The 18,377-nt window shown below is 37.0% G+C and overlaps 1 protein-coding gene across 3 annotated transcripts in view; it reads right to left on the bottom strand.

Annotated features, from left to right (window-relative positions):
• LOC149837953 (uncharacterized) overlaps positions 1 to 16,684 on the bottom strand; it is a 74,946-nt gene extending 58,262 nt beyond the window's left edge. The window contains exons 1-8 of one of the 3 annotated variants that reach the window (XM_090006282.1): positions 16,546 to 16,684; positions 16,050 to 16,222; positions 14,947 to 15,056; positions 14,640 to 14,801; positions 4,638 to 4,700; positions 4,451 to 4,540; positions 4,023 to 4,331; positions 3,776 to 3,873 (exon numbers count right to left, since the gene is read on the bottom strand). In XM_090006282.1, the coding sequence (XP_089862408.1) occupies positions 3,776 to 3,873; positions 4,023 to 4,331; positions 4,451 to 4,540; positions 4,638 to 4,700; positions 14,640 to 14,801; positions 14,947 to 15,045 (821 nt within the window). In that variant the 5' untranslated portion in view covers positions 15,046 to 15,056; positions 16,050 to 16,222; positions 16,546 to 16,684. The remainder of the gene's footprint in view (positions 1 to 3,775; positions 3,874 to 4,022; positions 4,332 to 4,450; positions 4,541 to 4,637; positions 4,701 to 14,639; positions 14,802 to 14,946; positions 15,057 to 16,049; positions 16,223 to 16,545) is intronic. The other 2 variants (XM_090006283.1, XM_090006284.1) reach the window with 2 other exon arrangements.
• Between the last annotated feature and the right edge of the window lie 1,693 nt (positions 16,685 to 18,377).

The raw sequence follows: 18,377 nt of genomic DNA, 5'->3' as shown, positions 1-18,377 counted from the left end.
TTAGTGTCGATCATCAAGCTTTTCTTGCCACCATAGAAGCCCAAGAAGAACCCAAACATTTTATCAAGCTTATCAACGCAAGAGATGGATTGATGCAATTAATGAAGAGAATGAAGCTCTGCATAAATGTCAAACATGGGAAATAGTTTCAAGACCTTTGAATAAGAATGTTGTTGAAGACAAATGGATTTATAAAATAAAGTATATGCCCGATGGTAGTGTGGAGAGATATAAAGCATGACTTGTGGCAAAAGAATTTACTCAAGAGCATGGATTGGATTATGATGAAACTTTTAGTCCTGCGATAAAAATGGGTATCATTCACATTGTTATGTCTTTAGCTATTGATTGGCTGGACACTCAACCAGATGGATGTTAAGAACGTCTTTCTTTATGGCAACCTGAAAGAAGAAGTGTATATGGAACAACCAGAAGGTTATACTCAAGGTGATCCAAATGGTTATGTGTGTAGATTACAGAAATTCATTTATGAATTAAAGCAAGCTTCACGATCATGGTTTGAAAGTTTTTCCCAAGAAATTCAGAGACATTGATTTGTTCATTCATATCTTGATTATTCCCTATTCATATACAAAAGAGAAAAAACATTGCTCCTTATATATGTTGATGACCTGATAATCACAAGGAATTTAAAAGAATACATTCAAAAAATCAAAAGGTTACTTAGCAGCAGGTTTCAAATGAAAGATCTTGGAGAGTTAAAGTACTACATTGGTATTGAAGTTGACAGACAAGAGGAGAAGTTAACGATGACTCAACACAAATATACCATTGTGGGATGAAGGACTGCAAACCAGTGGCCATGCCATCTCTCATCCACCAAAAGTTAAGTAATATGGATGGAGACATATATGAAAATGCGACCAATTATCGGAGCATAGTCGGTATGCTTCAATATTTGACCTTTACTAGGCCAGACATAGTTTATGTTGTGAATCAAGTGTCTCAGTTCATGCATAAACCAAAAATTGTAGATATGGAGGCAGTCAAAAGGATCTCGAGGTATTTGAAAAGTACAATAGGAGACGGCTTAGTATATGAGAAAAGAAGCCAAAATTATGATGCATTAATGTTAATGGCATATTCAGATGCAGATTGGGCTGGAGATCTAGATGAAAGAAGGTCAGTAACCGATTATTGTGTCTTTCTTGAAAGAAACTTAGCTTCATGGAGCAGTAAAAAGCAAAGGGTTGTTGTCAGATCTAACACAGAAGCAGAATATCGTGCTATGGCTTATGTCAGATCTAAATTAACCTGGATTAGACGTCTTTTAGTTGAACTAGGAGAATTTTTACCAAAATTTATTTTTATTATGCGATAATCAAAGTGCTATAAAGATCTCACTGAATCCTATACATCATGGAAGGACAAAGCATATTGAAATAGACCAGCATTTCATCATGCAGAAGATTGAGGATCGAGAAATAGAAGTCAGATATATTGGAACGGAGAATCAAATTGCAGATTTGTTTACTAAAGGGCTGACAGTCAAAAGATTTTGGTTTCTTAAAGGCAAGATGAGCATGATTCAAATGCATGCTCAACTTGAGGGAGGCTGTTAAGACATTATATCTTTATTGCATTGTCCCGGGTTTGGATTTGGGTCCGATGTGGACCCGAGATCCAAACGTGTTGTGTAATCGGTTGTATAATCAAGGGTTGTTTAGTCATTTGTATGATAGTCCTAATTAGAGGTTGTATTATATATTAAACAGATTCACGCTGGGCGGTTGCTGCAGCCTTTATAATCAAAGCCACTCAGCGTGTTCTCCATCATCGCTGCCACTTCTGCAGATCCAAATCGGCCTCGAACCAGGTACGCCCACGATCTTGATGCTCTAACATATAGTTGGGTCAAAATGGGTTTATAAAATTAAATATAAACCTGACGGTAATGTTGAAAGATATAAGGACTAATTCGTTGCGAAAGGTTTTACGCAGAAACACAATCTTGTGAAGATACCTTTAGTCCTGTAGTCAAAATGGGGATCATTCGCATTATTCTATCACTTGTTGTTGACCATGGTTGGTCCTTTTAGCCGCACGTTAAATGCATTCCTGCATGGGGAGTTGAGGGAAGAGGTAGATATGAAGCAGCCGCCTGGATACACTGAAAATGATCCAATGAATAATGTTTGTAGACTGAGGAGAGAGATTTATTGGCTCAAACAAGCTTCCCGGTAATGGTTCGAAAGCTTTTTGCTGGAAATTTAAAGGGGGGTTTATAGATCTCATCTAGCCCACTCATTATTCATTCACAAGGGCGAGGATTACATGATTGTGCTTCCTATATATGTTGATGACATAATTGTCACAAGAAGTTCTGAAAGGCACATTGAAGAAATAAAAAATGTGTTGGGTAAAAGTTTAAGATAAAGGATCGTGACAAGCTAAAATATTTTTGGGGAATAGAAGTTGATAGAAAGGGCAATGAAATGACTCTGACACAGCTTAAATACACACTTGATCTTATAAGGAAGACAGGTAATGACTAATTGTAAGCCCCTATTAACTCCCAGTTTGATTCATCAGAGGCATAGTGTAGATGATGGCGCGTTATATGATGATCTGATAGAATGCAGTAGTGTGGTGGGAATGTTGCAGTACTTAACTTTTACCACACCTGGTGTAGTTTATGTTGTCAATCAAGTATCTCAGTTCATGAGGTTCACTCACATGGAAGCAGTGAAGAGAATCTTAAGATATCTCAAAGGAACATTAGGAGATGGTTTATATTATCGAAGGCGAAGACAAGGCAAATATTGTTAAAGTATATATATATATATATATATATATATATATATATATATATATATATATTCTTAAATATAAAGAATATATATAATGGCCAATAGGGGCATTTTGGTCATTTCAACTCATGTAACTAGGTCGGTTCAATAAGGACAAATTAGCTAGTTTTATTTTTTAACTAATGTAATTAGGTTAGCCATTAAGGGGCTCTATGGGAAATATCCATAGAGTCGTTGGGATTGCTCCCAACAGCTATAAATATCATAGTTGGCAAACCCAGCGAGTTGACTCGGGAAATGCCCGAGTCGACCCGGATCAGATCCCAATTGGGTCACGATTCAGGACTGCTGATCCAACCCATTAAATAAATTTTTTTATCAGGTATTTTACTATTTTAATGAATAATTCTTATATAAAGTCACTTGTTATGAAGAATCTAATATTGTTCAATGAAAAAAGTTAATAATCATGTATAATTATATGTTTTTTTAACTTATCTATTGACATATTAGCTAGAAGTTTAGTTATTTTCATGTCTTATTCATGTTCTTACACTATAAAATATAGAGTCTTGACTCATCTGAGTCACTGAATCAACCCGCCGACTCGGTGACCCAAGTAGGGGTCCGAGTCTGAGTCACGAGTTTGCCAACTATGATAAATATAGCCGTACGACTCTATGGGAGCTCCCAAGGCTCCTTGCCTCTTGTATTTTTGCATATAAATAGTTGTGTATAAATAGGAACACATTGTCCCCATTCATGTAATGCTTCTAGCTAAGCATATTATCTATAAAATCCTTTATTTCTAATATTTGTTGCAAGCTCTAGTTGGCTTTTTGTGTTGTCCAAGTGGACTTGTGATTGTGCACATACCTGCCAATTAATAGACCACACATTGAAATGCATAAGATGTCAAGCTTCGCTAGCTGGCACAGGGAGTCAATTCAATGGACTCCAGTTACTGCCAGCCAACAATTCTCAATTGTGTAAAAAGTACATACCTGCCAGTTGAGTCCACCAGCAATGCCCTTATATTGTCTGTATGACCTCTTAGTTTCATTTTCTTAGAACCACTTCTAGGATCCCACATGCGAACAACCTTATAAAATATGCAGTTAGTACATAATGAATTAGTATGCATACATAACCACACAGATATATCAAAGAGTCATCATGTATGCAGTACTTTCAAATACACAAAAGAGATTGTGAATCAGATAAAAGTAATATCATAATAAAATGATATACCTTTTCAGTCCCACCAGAAACAAGTAGTGTTCCAGAATCATTCATTGCTAGTGCATACACTGACTCTTTGTGACCTTTCGCAGCAATGGGACTATACCCCTGTGATTGTGTTGTATGAAGTGAAATTCCACTACTTGAATTGATAGAACGCATACTAGAAATTGGCAGAACAGTATTCCCTGAACTAAGAATTCCATTGGAACCATCATCCTCCATGTCATCAGCAGATCGTGAGATTGGATGAGCTGCTGCTTCAAGATCCCATATGAAGACCTCCCCACCAAGGCCACCAGAGGCAACAATATTGCTCTAAAATGACACTATAAAAGGATCAGACACTCATTTGACAAGAAAATAAGCGACACTTACAAGCACCATAACATGGAAAATTAATTACAACGTGAAGTTCAGAAAAGGGAAAAGTTTACATTTTTCTCTGCAGATGCCAAACATGTGACATAATCAGAATGTTGGCGGTATGTTCTTGTACAGATCCCATCAGACAAGCAATTCCAAGTCTAGTTCATTTCCAAAAGACCAATATAATCAGTAACTCAATAGATCGATGACAAGTCTGCAATATATAGGATACATATTGACCAAAACAATATTGACCTTCAGAGTGGTATCAGAAGAACATGAAACAAGTGTGTCGCCTACAAGGATTACATCATTAACCTGCACAACAAAGCTAGCTGTTATTATGGAAAAAAATATAAAGTGACAGATTTGCCAACACAAAAGAAGCAATACAAATTTTAAACCAGAAATGTACTAAAAGATGGTGATATGAAAGAGAAAGGAAACGTCAAAAATTGATTCTATAAAATAAAAAAGATCTATAATTGGATAACAGTAGTCAAGCAGTCACAAGAATATTTTCCAAAGATTTCCTCCTTTTTAGTCCTTTCATGAAACAAAAATGAATTCCATGTACTAGAAGTCAGAAGATGACACGAATCTGTGATGTTACCACAAGCTAGACCTACACACATAAACACTTTCACCTTAGCAATTTTTCATACATAAAATGGGAAACAAGCATGCGCCATGGCGCTCTGTTTAGCCAAGCACTAAAAGCCAGCAGAGATCAATCTCAGTCACATGCAACTGACAACAATTGGAGAAAACTAAATAAATCAACAGCGGTAGCAATCAGAGAGTTACCAAGAATTTTAGTATCTTAGGAATCATGCCCAGTTAATGATATAGCATGATCTCATGATTTTCTGATTCTTTCTCATCAGAATATCTAAAACAGAAGATTTGCTTCTGCACTAAAAGCATATGCATATGTGTTCGCTTAATCAGAGTTCATAGTTGTAAACAATATAATTTAGAGTAAAAAACATGCTTTAAATGAGATATTTTTTATGTTTAGATGTGTCCTTAGAGCAATAAAAAATCAATGGCTCATGCTGCACTAAAACTTGATGATGAAAAAAATCAAATTGTATGGTTAAATTGATTTGATCCAAAGCACAAATTTAATTAAATAAACAATGACAAACACAACCAGAGGTTTAGACCTTAGATTAAGGAAAGAATACTTGTAACTATGTCTTTTTGAAGTGTTAAGGATATTTAGGAACTATACATTTTCCTACATATACATAGATACATACATATATATAGCAAACATTGGCTACTAATGAAAGTAAGGAACTAATGAGTTCACTCTTTTCTTCAAAATTTTCTAATTTTTTGAAGATCAAATGTTACGGATGTGATCGAGATGGTTTGTTTAGTAGGCAACCTGTTTTGAATCATGTGATTATGACAAGTAATTAAAGCATGTTTTTACATGTGTTCAAAAATCAACGGCCCACAATGTGACAACATTTCATAACTAAAAAATCATGTTTTTACATCAGAAAAGCACAATCCAAGGCTTGATCTTTAGCAAATAATCCATGTTGAACACATCTATGTGGTTAGATTGAGTCTATACAACTTGCACCTATGATTTCTAGCTCATTAGTTCCTGCCTTCATTAGTAGCAAATATTTTCTCACACACACACACGTGTATATATATATACACACACCGATCTGTGTCTACCGCTGCCTATAGGGCTTTTGAAGGGTTCTTTTCCATGTTTTTCTCAAATCTAACCGTACATTTGTGTTCCAGTGTAAAAATTTTATAAATATCATAAATATTCAAGGCATAAAAAATCATGTTTTTTTATCGAAAAAACACGATCCCAGTGTCATTTCCTAACAAATTGGCCATGCAGAACACATCTGCATGGTCAGATTTGGGAAAAACAACTTGGAACACCCACCCACCCCCGCTTGCAGTAGGCTGTCATAACAGCTCTCTCTCTCTCTCTCTCTCTCTCTCTATATATATATATATATATATATATATATATATGTATATATATATATGTATATATATATGTATAGATGTGTGTGTGTGTGTGAAAGTGGTAGCTGCTAACCGCCGGTTAACCGGGCTTTTGAAGGGTTTTTTTCATGTTTTCCTTAAATCTAACCACACAGATGTGTTCTACATGCTTGATTTTATAGGAATAGACTCTTGGATCAACCGATTCCGATACGCAGGTAGGTTTTTATAAGGTTTAAAAATCGACGGTCTAATATTTGCATAAATATTTAAGGCTTAAAAAAATCATCTTTTATTGAAAAAAACATTATCCAAGTGTCATTCCCTAGTAAATTGATCATGTCGAACGCATCTGTATGGTAGATTTAAGGAAAACATGGGAAAAACACGGTTAGGCAGCTACCACCTTTTCATATATATATATATATATATATATATATATATATATATATATATATATATATATATATATATATATATATATATGAAAAGTCGTAGGTGCTTGAACATTAGGTACTTGACATGTACTTGAATATGCTGGCCGATGGCCAGCATAAAAAAAATTAACGCCTGTTGAGAATAGGTGGTTTAAGTTTAAATCTTCTTAGTTTGGAGGTTATTTGATAATTTTACTTAATAATTTTCTTAGATGTAATTTATTCTTTTGGCCTCTCTCTATTTAACATAGAGAGCAGCCCTAATATGAATGAACATGTTTTTTCTTCCTGTGCAGACGTCTCTCTCTCTCTCTCTCTCTCTCTCTCTCTCTCTCTCTCTCTCTCTCTCTCTCTCTCTCTCTCTCTCTCCCTAGGGTTCGGTGCATCTCTCTACATGGTATCAGAGTTGTCGATCGTGGGAGTGTGATCGATCGTGATCAAACTACGATTAATCTACACCAACGAAAAAAAAATTCAATCAGGTCAGCTGTTTATTTTTTTGTGTAAGATCTGATAACAGATCTGGGATTTGACCAAGGTCATGGCCCAGATCTAAGGGAGCATATGTGGATGCGTGCTGCTGGTTGTGGCTGTGTGTTGCTGGTCTGGTAGCTCCTCGTTTTGGTTTTTTTTCCTTTGCTGTGATTCCCTGTTGCCGAGTTTTGTCCCTGTCGTGATTTCATGTCGTGATTCTCTGTTGCCGAGTTTGTTTGCCGTGATTTCCTGGATTTCCTGCCGTGATGTTCTGTTGCCGTGTTTTATTGCCGTGATATCCTGATGTTTGGGCACAGCAGCAATCTCCTTGTCGTGGTTTTTCTGTTTTCGTGATTTCCTGTCGTGACTTCCTGTTATTTGGGAGAAACAGCAATCGCACTTGTTGTGTTGTTGCTCGTGATTGAGATATGACTTACTGTCGAGCTATATATGTCTGGGAGCAGCCTCTGTTATGATTCAGTTTCTGCGTATGCATAGTTATGTTGGTTGTGATTCCCTATTGTGCTGGAAAAAAAATTAAAACTATTATTCATGTTTGTGGGTTGTTGTTCACTACTGTCGTGGAAACTGCAGGCTTGATTCCCTGCTGTGCTGGGAAAATATTCTTGTTGTGGGCTACTGTTCCTTACTATCGTGGTTTTTTTTTTGTGAACAGCTGCTATTTGTCGTATCGGTTGATGTGTGAGTGTAACACACGCTATTCCCTGTGTTGATTGAAGTCTGTCCAAATTTTTATCTCTGCTGAAACAGAAGTATATCTTCAGTATGGTTGAAACTTCGAAATGTGATTCCAAAATGGAACATATTGTAGAGTATAAGGCATTTGCCAATCCCTTTTCGTACGGCTCTTCTATAAGGTTGAATGAAACTAACTATGCCAGGTGGTCTAGAACGTTTATGATGTCGGTATCTGGACATCGTAGAAAACATATCTTCTTGGAAGACGAACCCACTGAAAAAGTGGGAAAATATGTTACCTGTGATGAAGATAATGACATAGTTATGTCGTGGATTATGAATAGTGTTGAACCCCCTATTGGAGATGGTTTAATTTACTATCATACAGCCAAACAGATGTGGGACAATCTTCGAGATACGTACTCACAACAGACTAATGTGAGTTGTATCCTGCAAGTTGAACAGGAGATATATAATTTACAGCAGGGAGATCAGACCTTGGCCCAGTACTATGCATCCGTCAAAGTTGCCTTTGAAAGACTTAATGCTCACAGACCCCTCTACTGTTCGAAACAAAAGGATCATCAAGAACAAACTATGGTTGCTCGGTTTCTTACAGGTTTATCTTCAAAATTCTCTGTTGCAAAAGTCCAAATGTTGATTGGTTCAGATGTACCTACTCTTGCTGAGGCATATAATCGTCTGAGTAGACTTGCGGTCTCTCTTCCACAATCTCAGCCTGTGACCCAGTCATCTGCTCTAGTTGTCTCATCTGGTTATGGGCGTGGAAATCTTCAGAATATCAGAGGACGAGGTCGTGGACGAAGTATGGGAGGCAGAGGAAAGCTCCAATGTACATTCTGTGGAAAATCTGGACATTTAGAAGATCGTTGTTGGGATAAGCATGGCCGGCCAACCTCTTCTTCATCAAAGTCATATGCTCCTAAAACAAATGTTACTACTCTCGAGGCAACAAAGGTACAGAAAAATATCTCTGCAAGTGACAGTAGTATCACCCTCAGTCGTGCTGAATATGATGAGATGATAGCTCTTCGTCCTTTGAGTTTCACCCCTCCTGTAGCTAGTGTTGCATATTCAACCGGAAATCATCTTCATCCGACTGACAGTAAGTGGATTATTGACTCTAGTGCATCCAGACATTTGTGTGGAAATTCACTTGTTTTTTCAGATCTAAAGGATATTAATGCTCATCAAGGAGTCTCATTAGCCGATGGGAGTTCCTCCCCGGTTGTTGGTCAAGGAAATATTTTTATATTCTCCTCATTACAGTTGCAAAATGTTCTTCATGCTCTAAACTTTCCTCAAAGTTTACTCTCTGTTAGTTGCCTTATAAGAGAACAAAACTGTAGAGTAATATTTGATCCGATGGGTTGTCATTTTCAGGATTTGCTAACAGGGAAGAAGATTGGTGGAAGCTATGAAGAAAATGGAGTTTACTACCTACATCATCAAATGGATAATGTTCATGATGCAGTGGAACACTCATTCAGTCATGTTTAATGGCATCGTCGTCTTGGTCATCCTTCATTGTCAAAGCTCCGTTCGGTCTTTCCTCAAATTTCTTCCACCACATCATTTCAGTGTGAAGCATGTCAGCTGGGCAAGCATCATCGAAGTTCGTTCCCTTCGAGTCAGAGTCAGTCTAGTAATAAAGTTTTTGAACTTCTTCATGCAGATGTATGGGGTCCTAGTAAGATTCCTACTAGGACTCAGTGTCGATACTATATAGTTATTGTTGATGACTTCTCTAAGTTGTCATGGGTGTTTTTAATAAAAGAACGATCTAAAGTTCCAAGTATTATCAAATCCTTAATTCTTGAAATAAAAACTCAGTTTGAATCTATTGTCAAGATTGTTCGTAGTGATAATGCTCTTGAGTTTAAATCAAAAGTTTTGTTACAATTTTACCAAGATCACGGCATCCAACCTCAAACTTTCTGTGCCTATTCATCTCAACAAAATGGGGGTGGCTGAGCGAAAACATAGGCACCTGCTTGATGTTGCCCGGACCATTATGATTCAATCTAATGTTCCTGCGTTATACTGGGGTGATGCGATTACCACAGCTTGTTATCTGATCAACCGCATGCCTTCATCTTTCATGGGTGATCAAATTCCATTACATATCCTAAAACCTAATGCCCCACTCTTCTCTTTCTCGCCCAAAATATTTGGATGTGTTTGTTTTGTCCACAAACTTGGTCCTGACCGTGATAAATTAGTTGCTCAAGCTACAAAATGCATATTTATAGGTTATCCCAAAAATCAAAAGGGATATCGATGCTATGATCCTATTTCTCGCCGAGAGTATGTCAGTGCGAATGTATCTTTATTGGAATCCACTCCATATTACTCTAGTACCGGTTCCCCGCTGCAGGTCGATCCAGCTGAGTCTTTTCCATTACCTATACCTCTTTTTCCTTTGGAATTCGTGCCCTCATTACTGAACCAAACTTCATCCTCTTCAAGATTTCATAATCCTCCATTGGTATATGTGCGTAGAGCTCCACCTCCGCAAGTGCCTTCATCTTCTTCTTCTCCTGAGGTAAGTTCTACTGACAATAGTGATCTTCATGATGATGATAACAGGCCTATTGCTCTACGAAAGGGGACACGACAATGTACCTTATATCCCATATCTCATTTTGTCTCTGATGCCAGAATTGGAAATCAGATGAAGTCTTTTATTTCAGCCTTATCTGCTGAAACTATTCCTCTGAACTATCAACAGGCAGAGCTTGATAATCGCTAGAAGCTGGCTATGCAAGAAGAAATGGATGCTTTAGTATCTCAGCATACATGGGATCTAGTTGATTCCCCAGCAAATGCTGACATTGTTGGATGTAAATGGATATATACAATAAAGTACAAATCTGATGGTTCTATTCAAAGGTACAAGGCCAGATTAGTAGCAAAAGGGTATACTCATACATATGGTATTGACTTCTTTGAAACCTTTTCTCTTGTTGCGCGGATGGGTACCATTCGTCTTGTTCTCTCAGTAGTTGTTCAGCATGGTTGGAGCTTGTGCCAATTAGATGTGAAAAATGCATTTATATATGGGGATCTATCTGAGACTGTTTACATGCAACAACCTCCAGGTTTCGAGGTTGAGGGGGAGTGTCAGAAGGTGTGTAGATTGAGAAACGCGATTTATGGCTTGAAACAGAGTCCTCGCGCATGGTTTCAAAAGTTATTTGAAGTGATGTCATGCTTTGGCTTTAATAGGTCAGCGGCAGATCATACTCTATTTATCAAGAAAACTAACTCAGGCATAGTTGTTATGGTGGTATATGTGGATGACATCATTCTTACAGGAGACAATGTGAAAGATATTGAAAACACAAAGGCTCATCTTCAAAAGCACTTTGTTACAAAAGACCTTGGTTCACTTAGATATTTCCTGGGTATAGAAGTTGCTAGGAACCGTGAAGTGATGGTTTTGTCTCAACGGAAGTATGTTCTTGACTTATTAAATGAAACGGGAATGTTGGGAGCTAAACCAGCAAATATTCCCATGGACCATAAAGTTCAGTTGTTTGAAGAAGGGTCAAAACCAGTTGATAGCAAAAGCTATCGCTCCCTAGTAGGGAAGCTATTATATGTAACTGTGACCAGGCCGGATATTGCTTTAGCAGTAAGCAAAGTTAGCCAGTTTATGGACAAACCAACTGAGGTACACTGGAATGCAGCCATAATGATTCTTAGATATCTAAAATCTTCTCCTGGAAAGGTCTTATTGTTCAGGAAAGGTGAAACTCTGGAGATAGTGGCCTATTCTGATGTTGACTATGCTGGATCTGTAGTAGATAGAAAATCTACTACAGGATTCTGTGTGTTTTTGGGAGACAACTTGATTTCTTGGAGAAGTAAGAAACAAAATGTGGTTTCCAAGTCGAGTGCAGAATCAGAATATCGGGCTAAGGCCCAAACAGCTGCTGAATTAATGTGGGTTCGTGCTGTTCTTCATGATCTTCAGGTGAAGGTTTTCTCTCCTATGACCATGATGTGTGATAACAAAGTTGCAACATATATAGCGAACAATCTTGTCTTTCATGAGAGAACAAAGCACATTGAAGTTGATTGCCACTACGTAAGGGATGTGATTCAAGCTGGACATATCACTACCAAATATCTAAAGTCGGAAGATCAAGTTGCAGATATGTTTACAAAACCCCTTGCTAGACCAAATTTCTCAAAATGTTGTGACAAGCTGAGCATGATTGATATCTATGCTCCAGCTTGAGGGGGAGTGTTGAGAATAGGTGGTTTAAGTTTAAATCTTCTTAGTTTGGAGGTTATTTGATAATTTTACTTAATAATGGACTTAGATGTAATTTATTCTTTTGGCCTCTCTCTATTTAACATAGAGAGCAGCCCTAATATGAATGAACGTGTTTTTTCTTCCTGTGCAGCCGTCTCTCTCTCTCTCTCTCTCTCTCTCTCTCTCTCTCTCTCTCTCTATATATATATATATATATATATATATATATATATATATATATATATATGGTGTCCAATATCCCACAACAGAATACAGTTAAGAATTGCCATAAAAGTACAACACACAAGCACACAAAGCCACTCAGTCTTATATGTAAGATGTTAAAAAGGACACAGGTATACATAACATCATGAGAGATGCATGTGCTTCTAGAGGTATCCAGCTGTGCCAAAGCCCTGTTGGCATATCTCTGACACAGGTAAGGCTGCCAGCAGAAGTCCAGAATAAAGACCGAAGTCATAATAAACTCATTAGGTGTTGATCAATTACAGTTTCTTGCCGAGAAACATTTGTACAAAATTTTATTGTCTGGGAAAGGAAACAAGGCAAACTCACACTCAAATCAGGTAAATAAACAGAAAACAAAAAAAAAAACTGTGGGGCATGCATGCCTGACACCAATTATCAAAATCTAGTCAAATAAAAAACCATTTAAGTTAAGTAAAACTAGACATGGAAATGACCGAAGGGAAATTTAACAGACAATAATTGCAAAGCAAATAATAACTTGAAACAAAGCATTTTGATGATGTAAAATATAATTAGAAATAGACCATCATACTTAGTCTTTATGGGGCAAAAAGAAAAAAAATGTTGAAAAACTATCATAACTACCTGTAAGGCATATATTTTTTCTTCTAGTATCACACCCATATAAAACTTATTATCTTATCAGAACTGCAGAGACAACCTACAGTGCATGGAGCATAATATGCCTACTTGAAATAGAACTCCAACCAATTTTTTCAATTTTAAAAGTTCAAAGCTTACGTGCAAAAAACTGAAATTTAAGCAAATATAACTCATAGTGATGCCTGGATTTTCTATGTCAAATTAAGATAACACAAAACATGAATTTGAAAAGGAAGAAAATAGGCACAAAATATCGTAGCACCTAGCAGCTCTTCTCCAATATGTAACCTTCAGCAAGGAAGAAAATGTTACACAAGCAGTACTTTGCTGCCAATTTTGCAAAACCATAATGCCTACACAAGTACTGTAATGAAATGAGCAGAAGATACAAATAAGAGCCTACTAAGGGCATACAAGAGCACAATCACAATGTACACAACGACAAGTCCACTAGGGACAATACAAAGAGCCAACAAGGGCTTAATACAATTCAACAAACACTTAAAAAATAATAATATTTATTAATAATATGCTTAGCAAAAGAATTGTATCTAATGGGACAAGAGGTCCCTATTTATATACAAACAAGAGGGCCAAGATGACCCATATAGCTGTTGAGAAAGGCTCCAACAGCTATATTCACTAAAAGACAAAACTGACTATAGTTGTTGGAGATTCCCAACAGTTATATTGACTAAAAGACAAAACTGCCCTTTACAAAAGTGTAATGGACAGGATAAAAATAAAATACAAAAAGAGGTCAGTACTGCCCCTAAAGGGCAGAGCTTATTACATGTACAAAATCACCACAATACCTCAAAAGGGTATTACCTATTACAAAGGAAAGAAAAACCATTTAAAATTATATAATATATACATATACACTCATATATGAATATACATATATATATATATGAATCAATACATTTTAACAAGTACATCATAGTGGACATTAGCAGGTTCAGGGTGCTACATTTCAGTCTAGTGTGGTAACATATCAAGCCCTTTCAGCAGGGTAGGACTCACTGGCCTTCCAACAATCTATTGCTGTAAAAAAAGGATGATACTGTTCATGAATCAAACAGCAAAGAAGCAGATGACATTCCATTGGATCCTAAGTATCTTTTTTTGTAGATGACAACATATTGCAATACCTAGATATGCAAACTTATGGCTTCATATATTACCATGAAACTACCTGTTCAGAGGATATTAAAAACAACAAGAGGATATGGAATCTGTCAAAGCAACAGTTATGTTGCATAGCCAACATATCCATGAGGGGTGACACCTTGTCGCATCCTCTTCTGTTCATCAGTTGATGATCTTTGATTAAATACATTTTCCTCTTCTCAGAAGGACAGACATCAATAAAAGAAAAGAAAAGAAATGCAGATCCTAGCAAAATGATACAAACATCAAGTTGGAGAAAAGGCATGACATATGATAACAAAAAAGAAAGGCAGAGAAACTTAAGAGGCAAACAAAGAAGTATACCCAGTCCACATGCGACTCAAATGTTGCTGAGCAACTTGCAGAATCTCCATCCAATGCCCATCGCTTCAGTGTCCCATCTCTGCTTCCAGTAAATAAATAGTCACATTCACCACCAATAGTTGATGACTGTAATACAGCTAGGCAATTGATGCCCGCACAATGCTACACACAGCAGTTTAAAGTTAAAATCAGTTTACCGAATCTTACAAACAAATTCAGATGATAAGAAAAAAAACGTGCATAAGCCCAATTAGACATGCCATCTTAGTTATACAGACAACCTAAAAGTAAAGAAAGAACCCCTGACCTTTGTATCATCAGAATCAGTCAACACATATGTCAACCGCTTTTCCCTACGAGGACGTGTTGAGTTTGATGTATTTCCGGCACTACCCACACGGTGCATTGCTTAAATGCCTGAAGATAATAACCAATAGGTTAAAAAACTATATCACAGTCAATAATGCAAAAAATCCAATTCTATTTACTAATCATATACCAAAGAGCATCCTGTGTGAGCCAAGATTTTTAAGCTTGGATGCTTCTATGAGAAAAGAACTTAAACATATAAGAAAGCATGCCCGCAATAATCCTGGTCATCAAGTAATGTGTTGCTCTGCTTTACAAGGTATCCATCAGGAAGAGGTTGGCCACTTACTGCTGGATCATGTACTGGTTCTCAAAGACGGATGAGTCATAAATTCACAATATATTAATTGTAATTTTGTACCCTAAAAATCCATGATGCTTGACTAGCAAATAAGCATATTAGCTTACCAAAAACAAGTGCAGTTAACAGGTAGTTTGCTCTGTATAACAAGTGAACATAGTGATCTTGTCAACAAACATCTCTTGATAGTTTTAGTGCATTGGAGGTCACTGGAATTGATGATAGTGCATGAAAAATAATTGTAGGAAAAGTTTCCAGACTTTAATCCCTGAGGCAAGAGTGGAAGGGAGTTCGAATGATATAAAGTCAGCAATTTATTGCTGCTTATTATTATTTATCAAGTGATTCCGCTATATAGTTAATTATTAGCAAGTTCCAGTTAGATTGTGCAGATATCTAGCAGCTCGCTAGGGTCTTCAGTTGATTAAGCTGTCTCAATGTATCTGTGTGTTTGCATTAGTGGTTGATGTGTTCTAGTGTAACTCTCGGTACTGTTAGTGGGTTCTCTTGTTCAATTTTGGCAAAAGCATCGTTGTTACACGGAGGCAACCAATGAAGAACCTTGGTTGAACACCCACACTTGCCTTATCCCTTCTTTCCCCATTCTTCTTAATCTATATTGCTCTTGCTAGCTATTTTCTTTAAAACAGAACAATTGCATGAAGTTTATACAAATGACAGTCTCTAAGCCTTCGAATTAAAGAGCAACAAATAACAAATACAATTAAAGAGGAAAGCACCTTATGGCAGGAACTCGATTCTAGACAAGCCACCGTTTTACTACAGCGACTTCAAAGAAAAAGTCTGCACCAAAATCAGTGCCAACAAATCAAAATTGACAATCAGCATCATTTGGCCATGCATCGATCGACTAATCCACTCTTTAGTTCCTCACACGAATCATCTAATTTTCCTAAAATAAGACAATCAAATTAACACAATAAAAAATTCGTGTCTCCACAAAACCAAGGAGTTATTCACCACAGAAAGAGAGAGAGAGAGAGGGCAGCGACCCGGAAACAATCTCCTGACTCAAGAAATAGAGAAAAGCCCAACGAAGTTGAAAAAAAACAGGAGCTCGCGATCCATGTCGATCTAGACCCTACAACCCACGCCCGGGATGAATTGAGGTCTCCTTCTAGGAGAATTAGGGTTCTCCCTCCATATTAAGCCGTAATAAAAGACCAAGCAAGCAAGAAAAAACTAGGGTTTAGAAGAAGACGCAGAGGGACGAACCGGAAACTCGCCGATCGAGATCATGCCAAAGCACGGCGCCCGAATCCCTCTTTCGACCGTGCCGGAATCGCGATCATCAACAGAAAACTCGCCGGAAAACTGACGCCGGACGACCCTCTCAGCGTCGCACGACGACGGAGATGATGGTTACGGCGCGCCTTGGAAAACCCTTATATAGTGGCCAAACGACGGAAGAAAAATTTGTGAAAATAAATATTTATTTATGAACAATTATAATTTTCGGAAGAAATAGTAATACGTGTTAAAAAATCAGAACAACCATTTACTGCCACCTAGGAGATACAGATAGGTACACAGAGCATTTGTTTTGTACACTGACCGGAAAGATTTGAAGTGACTTGACTATGAGCGCGTTTGGAAGTGGGAAAGATGCAAGAAAAGTAATACCATATTAAATATTAAATTTAATGTTTTTACACTTTTCACTTTAAATTTTCACTTTAATTTATTTTTGAAAAAATATACACTTCTTTATAATAATGATTCTTTCAAGAGACAAGATGGTGTTGGGTGTTCTCTCTCGAATACGCAATGTTTCCTAGAAAGTGTGTTTGAGGGTCCGAATGAGCATCATGTATATACGCATGTGGGACTCGTATTCTTGTGTATGTCGACATCACTTAGCATCGGAGTCCGGTGCAGTTGTAAAGACTTAAGTATCATTTTCTGTCATTCTCGTCATGAAATGGTGGTTCGAAAAAATGATAAAAATATCTTTCATCCAAAAAAAACAAAAATAATTATTCAAAAATAGGATAAAAATGTCCTTCATCCAGAAAGTCGAGGATGATGTTAACTCTTCAAAGTCCAAACGTTTTGTTTTTGCCCTAAGCAGTAAACTTTTGCAACATCTGTTGTAACAGGAGCTCTATTTGACGATGCACCCTTTACCATTGTCTGCTGCAACCGGAGCAACCTTTGTCATCATCTCGAGTCCAGGCTTTCGCCATGGTTTTTAGCTTGGGTTACAACACATTGACGCCTTCTCGTTCCTGCCTTGTGTTACAAAACATTCTCGGGTTCGTTCCTACCTCATGGAGATAACTATAAATCGATCAACTGGTTCGATCATTGGTGTGCATCATAGGGGCATTTGTCGGCCATCTCTTTTTACAGTCTTCTGTTTTTTTTTCGTTTTCGTTAAGCAGTATAGAAAAAAAACAATGGCGCACAAACATTCCAACAAGTGTCATTAAGGCATCGTGAGTACCTTTCCATGTCATCATGCTATTATTGAAGAACATATATCGTCGTGAGTGTCATTAAGGCGTTGTTTTGTTATTGCAGGTGGATTTTGTCTTTTCGACGATTTGAAAATTAAAGATATTTGTAAGACGCTGAGACCTGTTGACAATAATGCTTCATACAGATGCGAGGAAGGGCCTCTACCCCATCCGGTATCGTTTATTCACTCAGTATATACAATGTATCGTAAATCACGATTGTAGTAACATACTATTGATTTGTGAGATATTGTTTTGTTTGTTAAATCGATTTGTAAGCTATTATGTTGAATTTTTGTAACGATTTATAATATGTTTTACGATATGTATATCAATTTTAAGATATTATGTGTTTTGTAGTGTCGATTTGTAAGCTATTGTGCTGGATTGTTGTATCGATTTGTAATATATTATGTGATATGTATATCGATTTGTAAGATATTATGTGTTTTCTAATACCGACTTATAAGATATTTGTAGAAAGAATTTTAAAACGTGTGTGTGCGGAAATACATTGTTGCACGCTTGTTGTGGCAATTTTCGTATTCAAATCGCTGCTCATTTAGCGATTTCTATTGAAATCGCTTC

Source organism: Nuphar pumila, chromosome 5 (assembly GCF_984573655.1).
Source record: "Nuphar pumila chromosome 5, dmNupPumi1.hap1.1, whole genome shotgun sequence".
Classification (NCBI taxonomy): domain Eukaryota; kingdom Viridiplantae; phylum Streptophyta; class Magnoliopsida; order Nymphaeales; family Nymphaeaceae; genus Nuphar; species Nuphar pumila.
The sequence above is the reverse complement of the archived record's forward strand: the minus strand, read 5'-3'. Positions and strand labels throughout refer to the sequence as shown.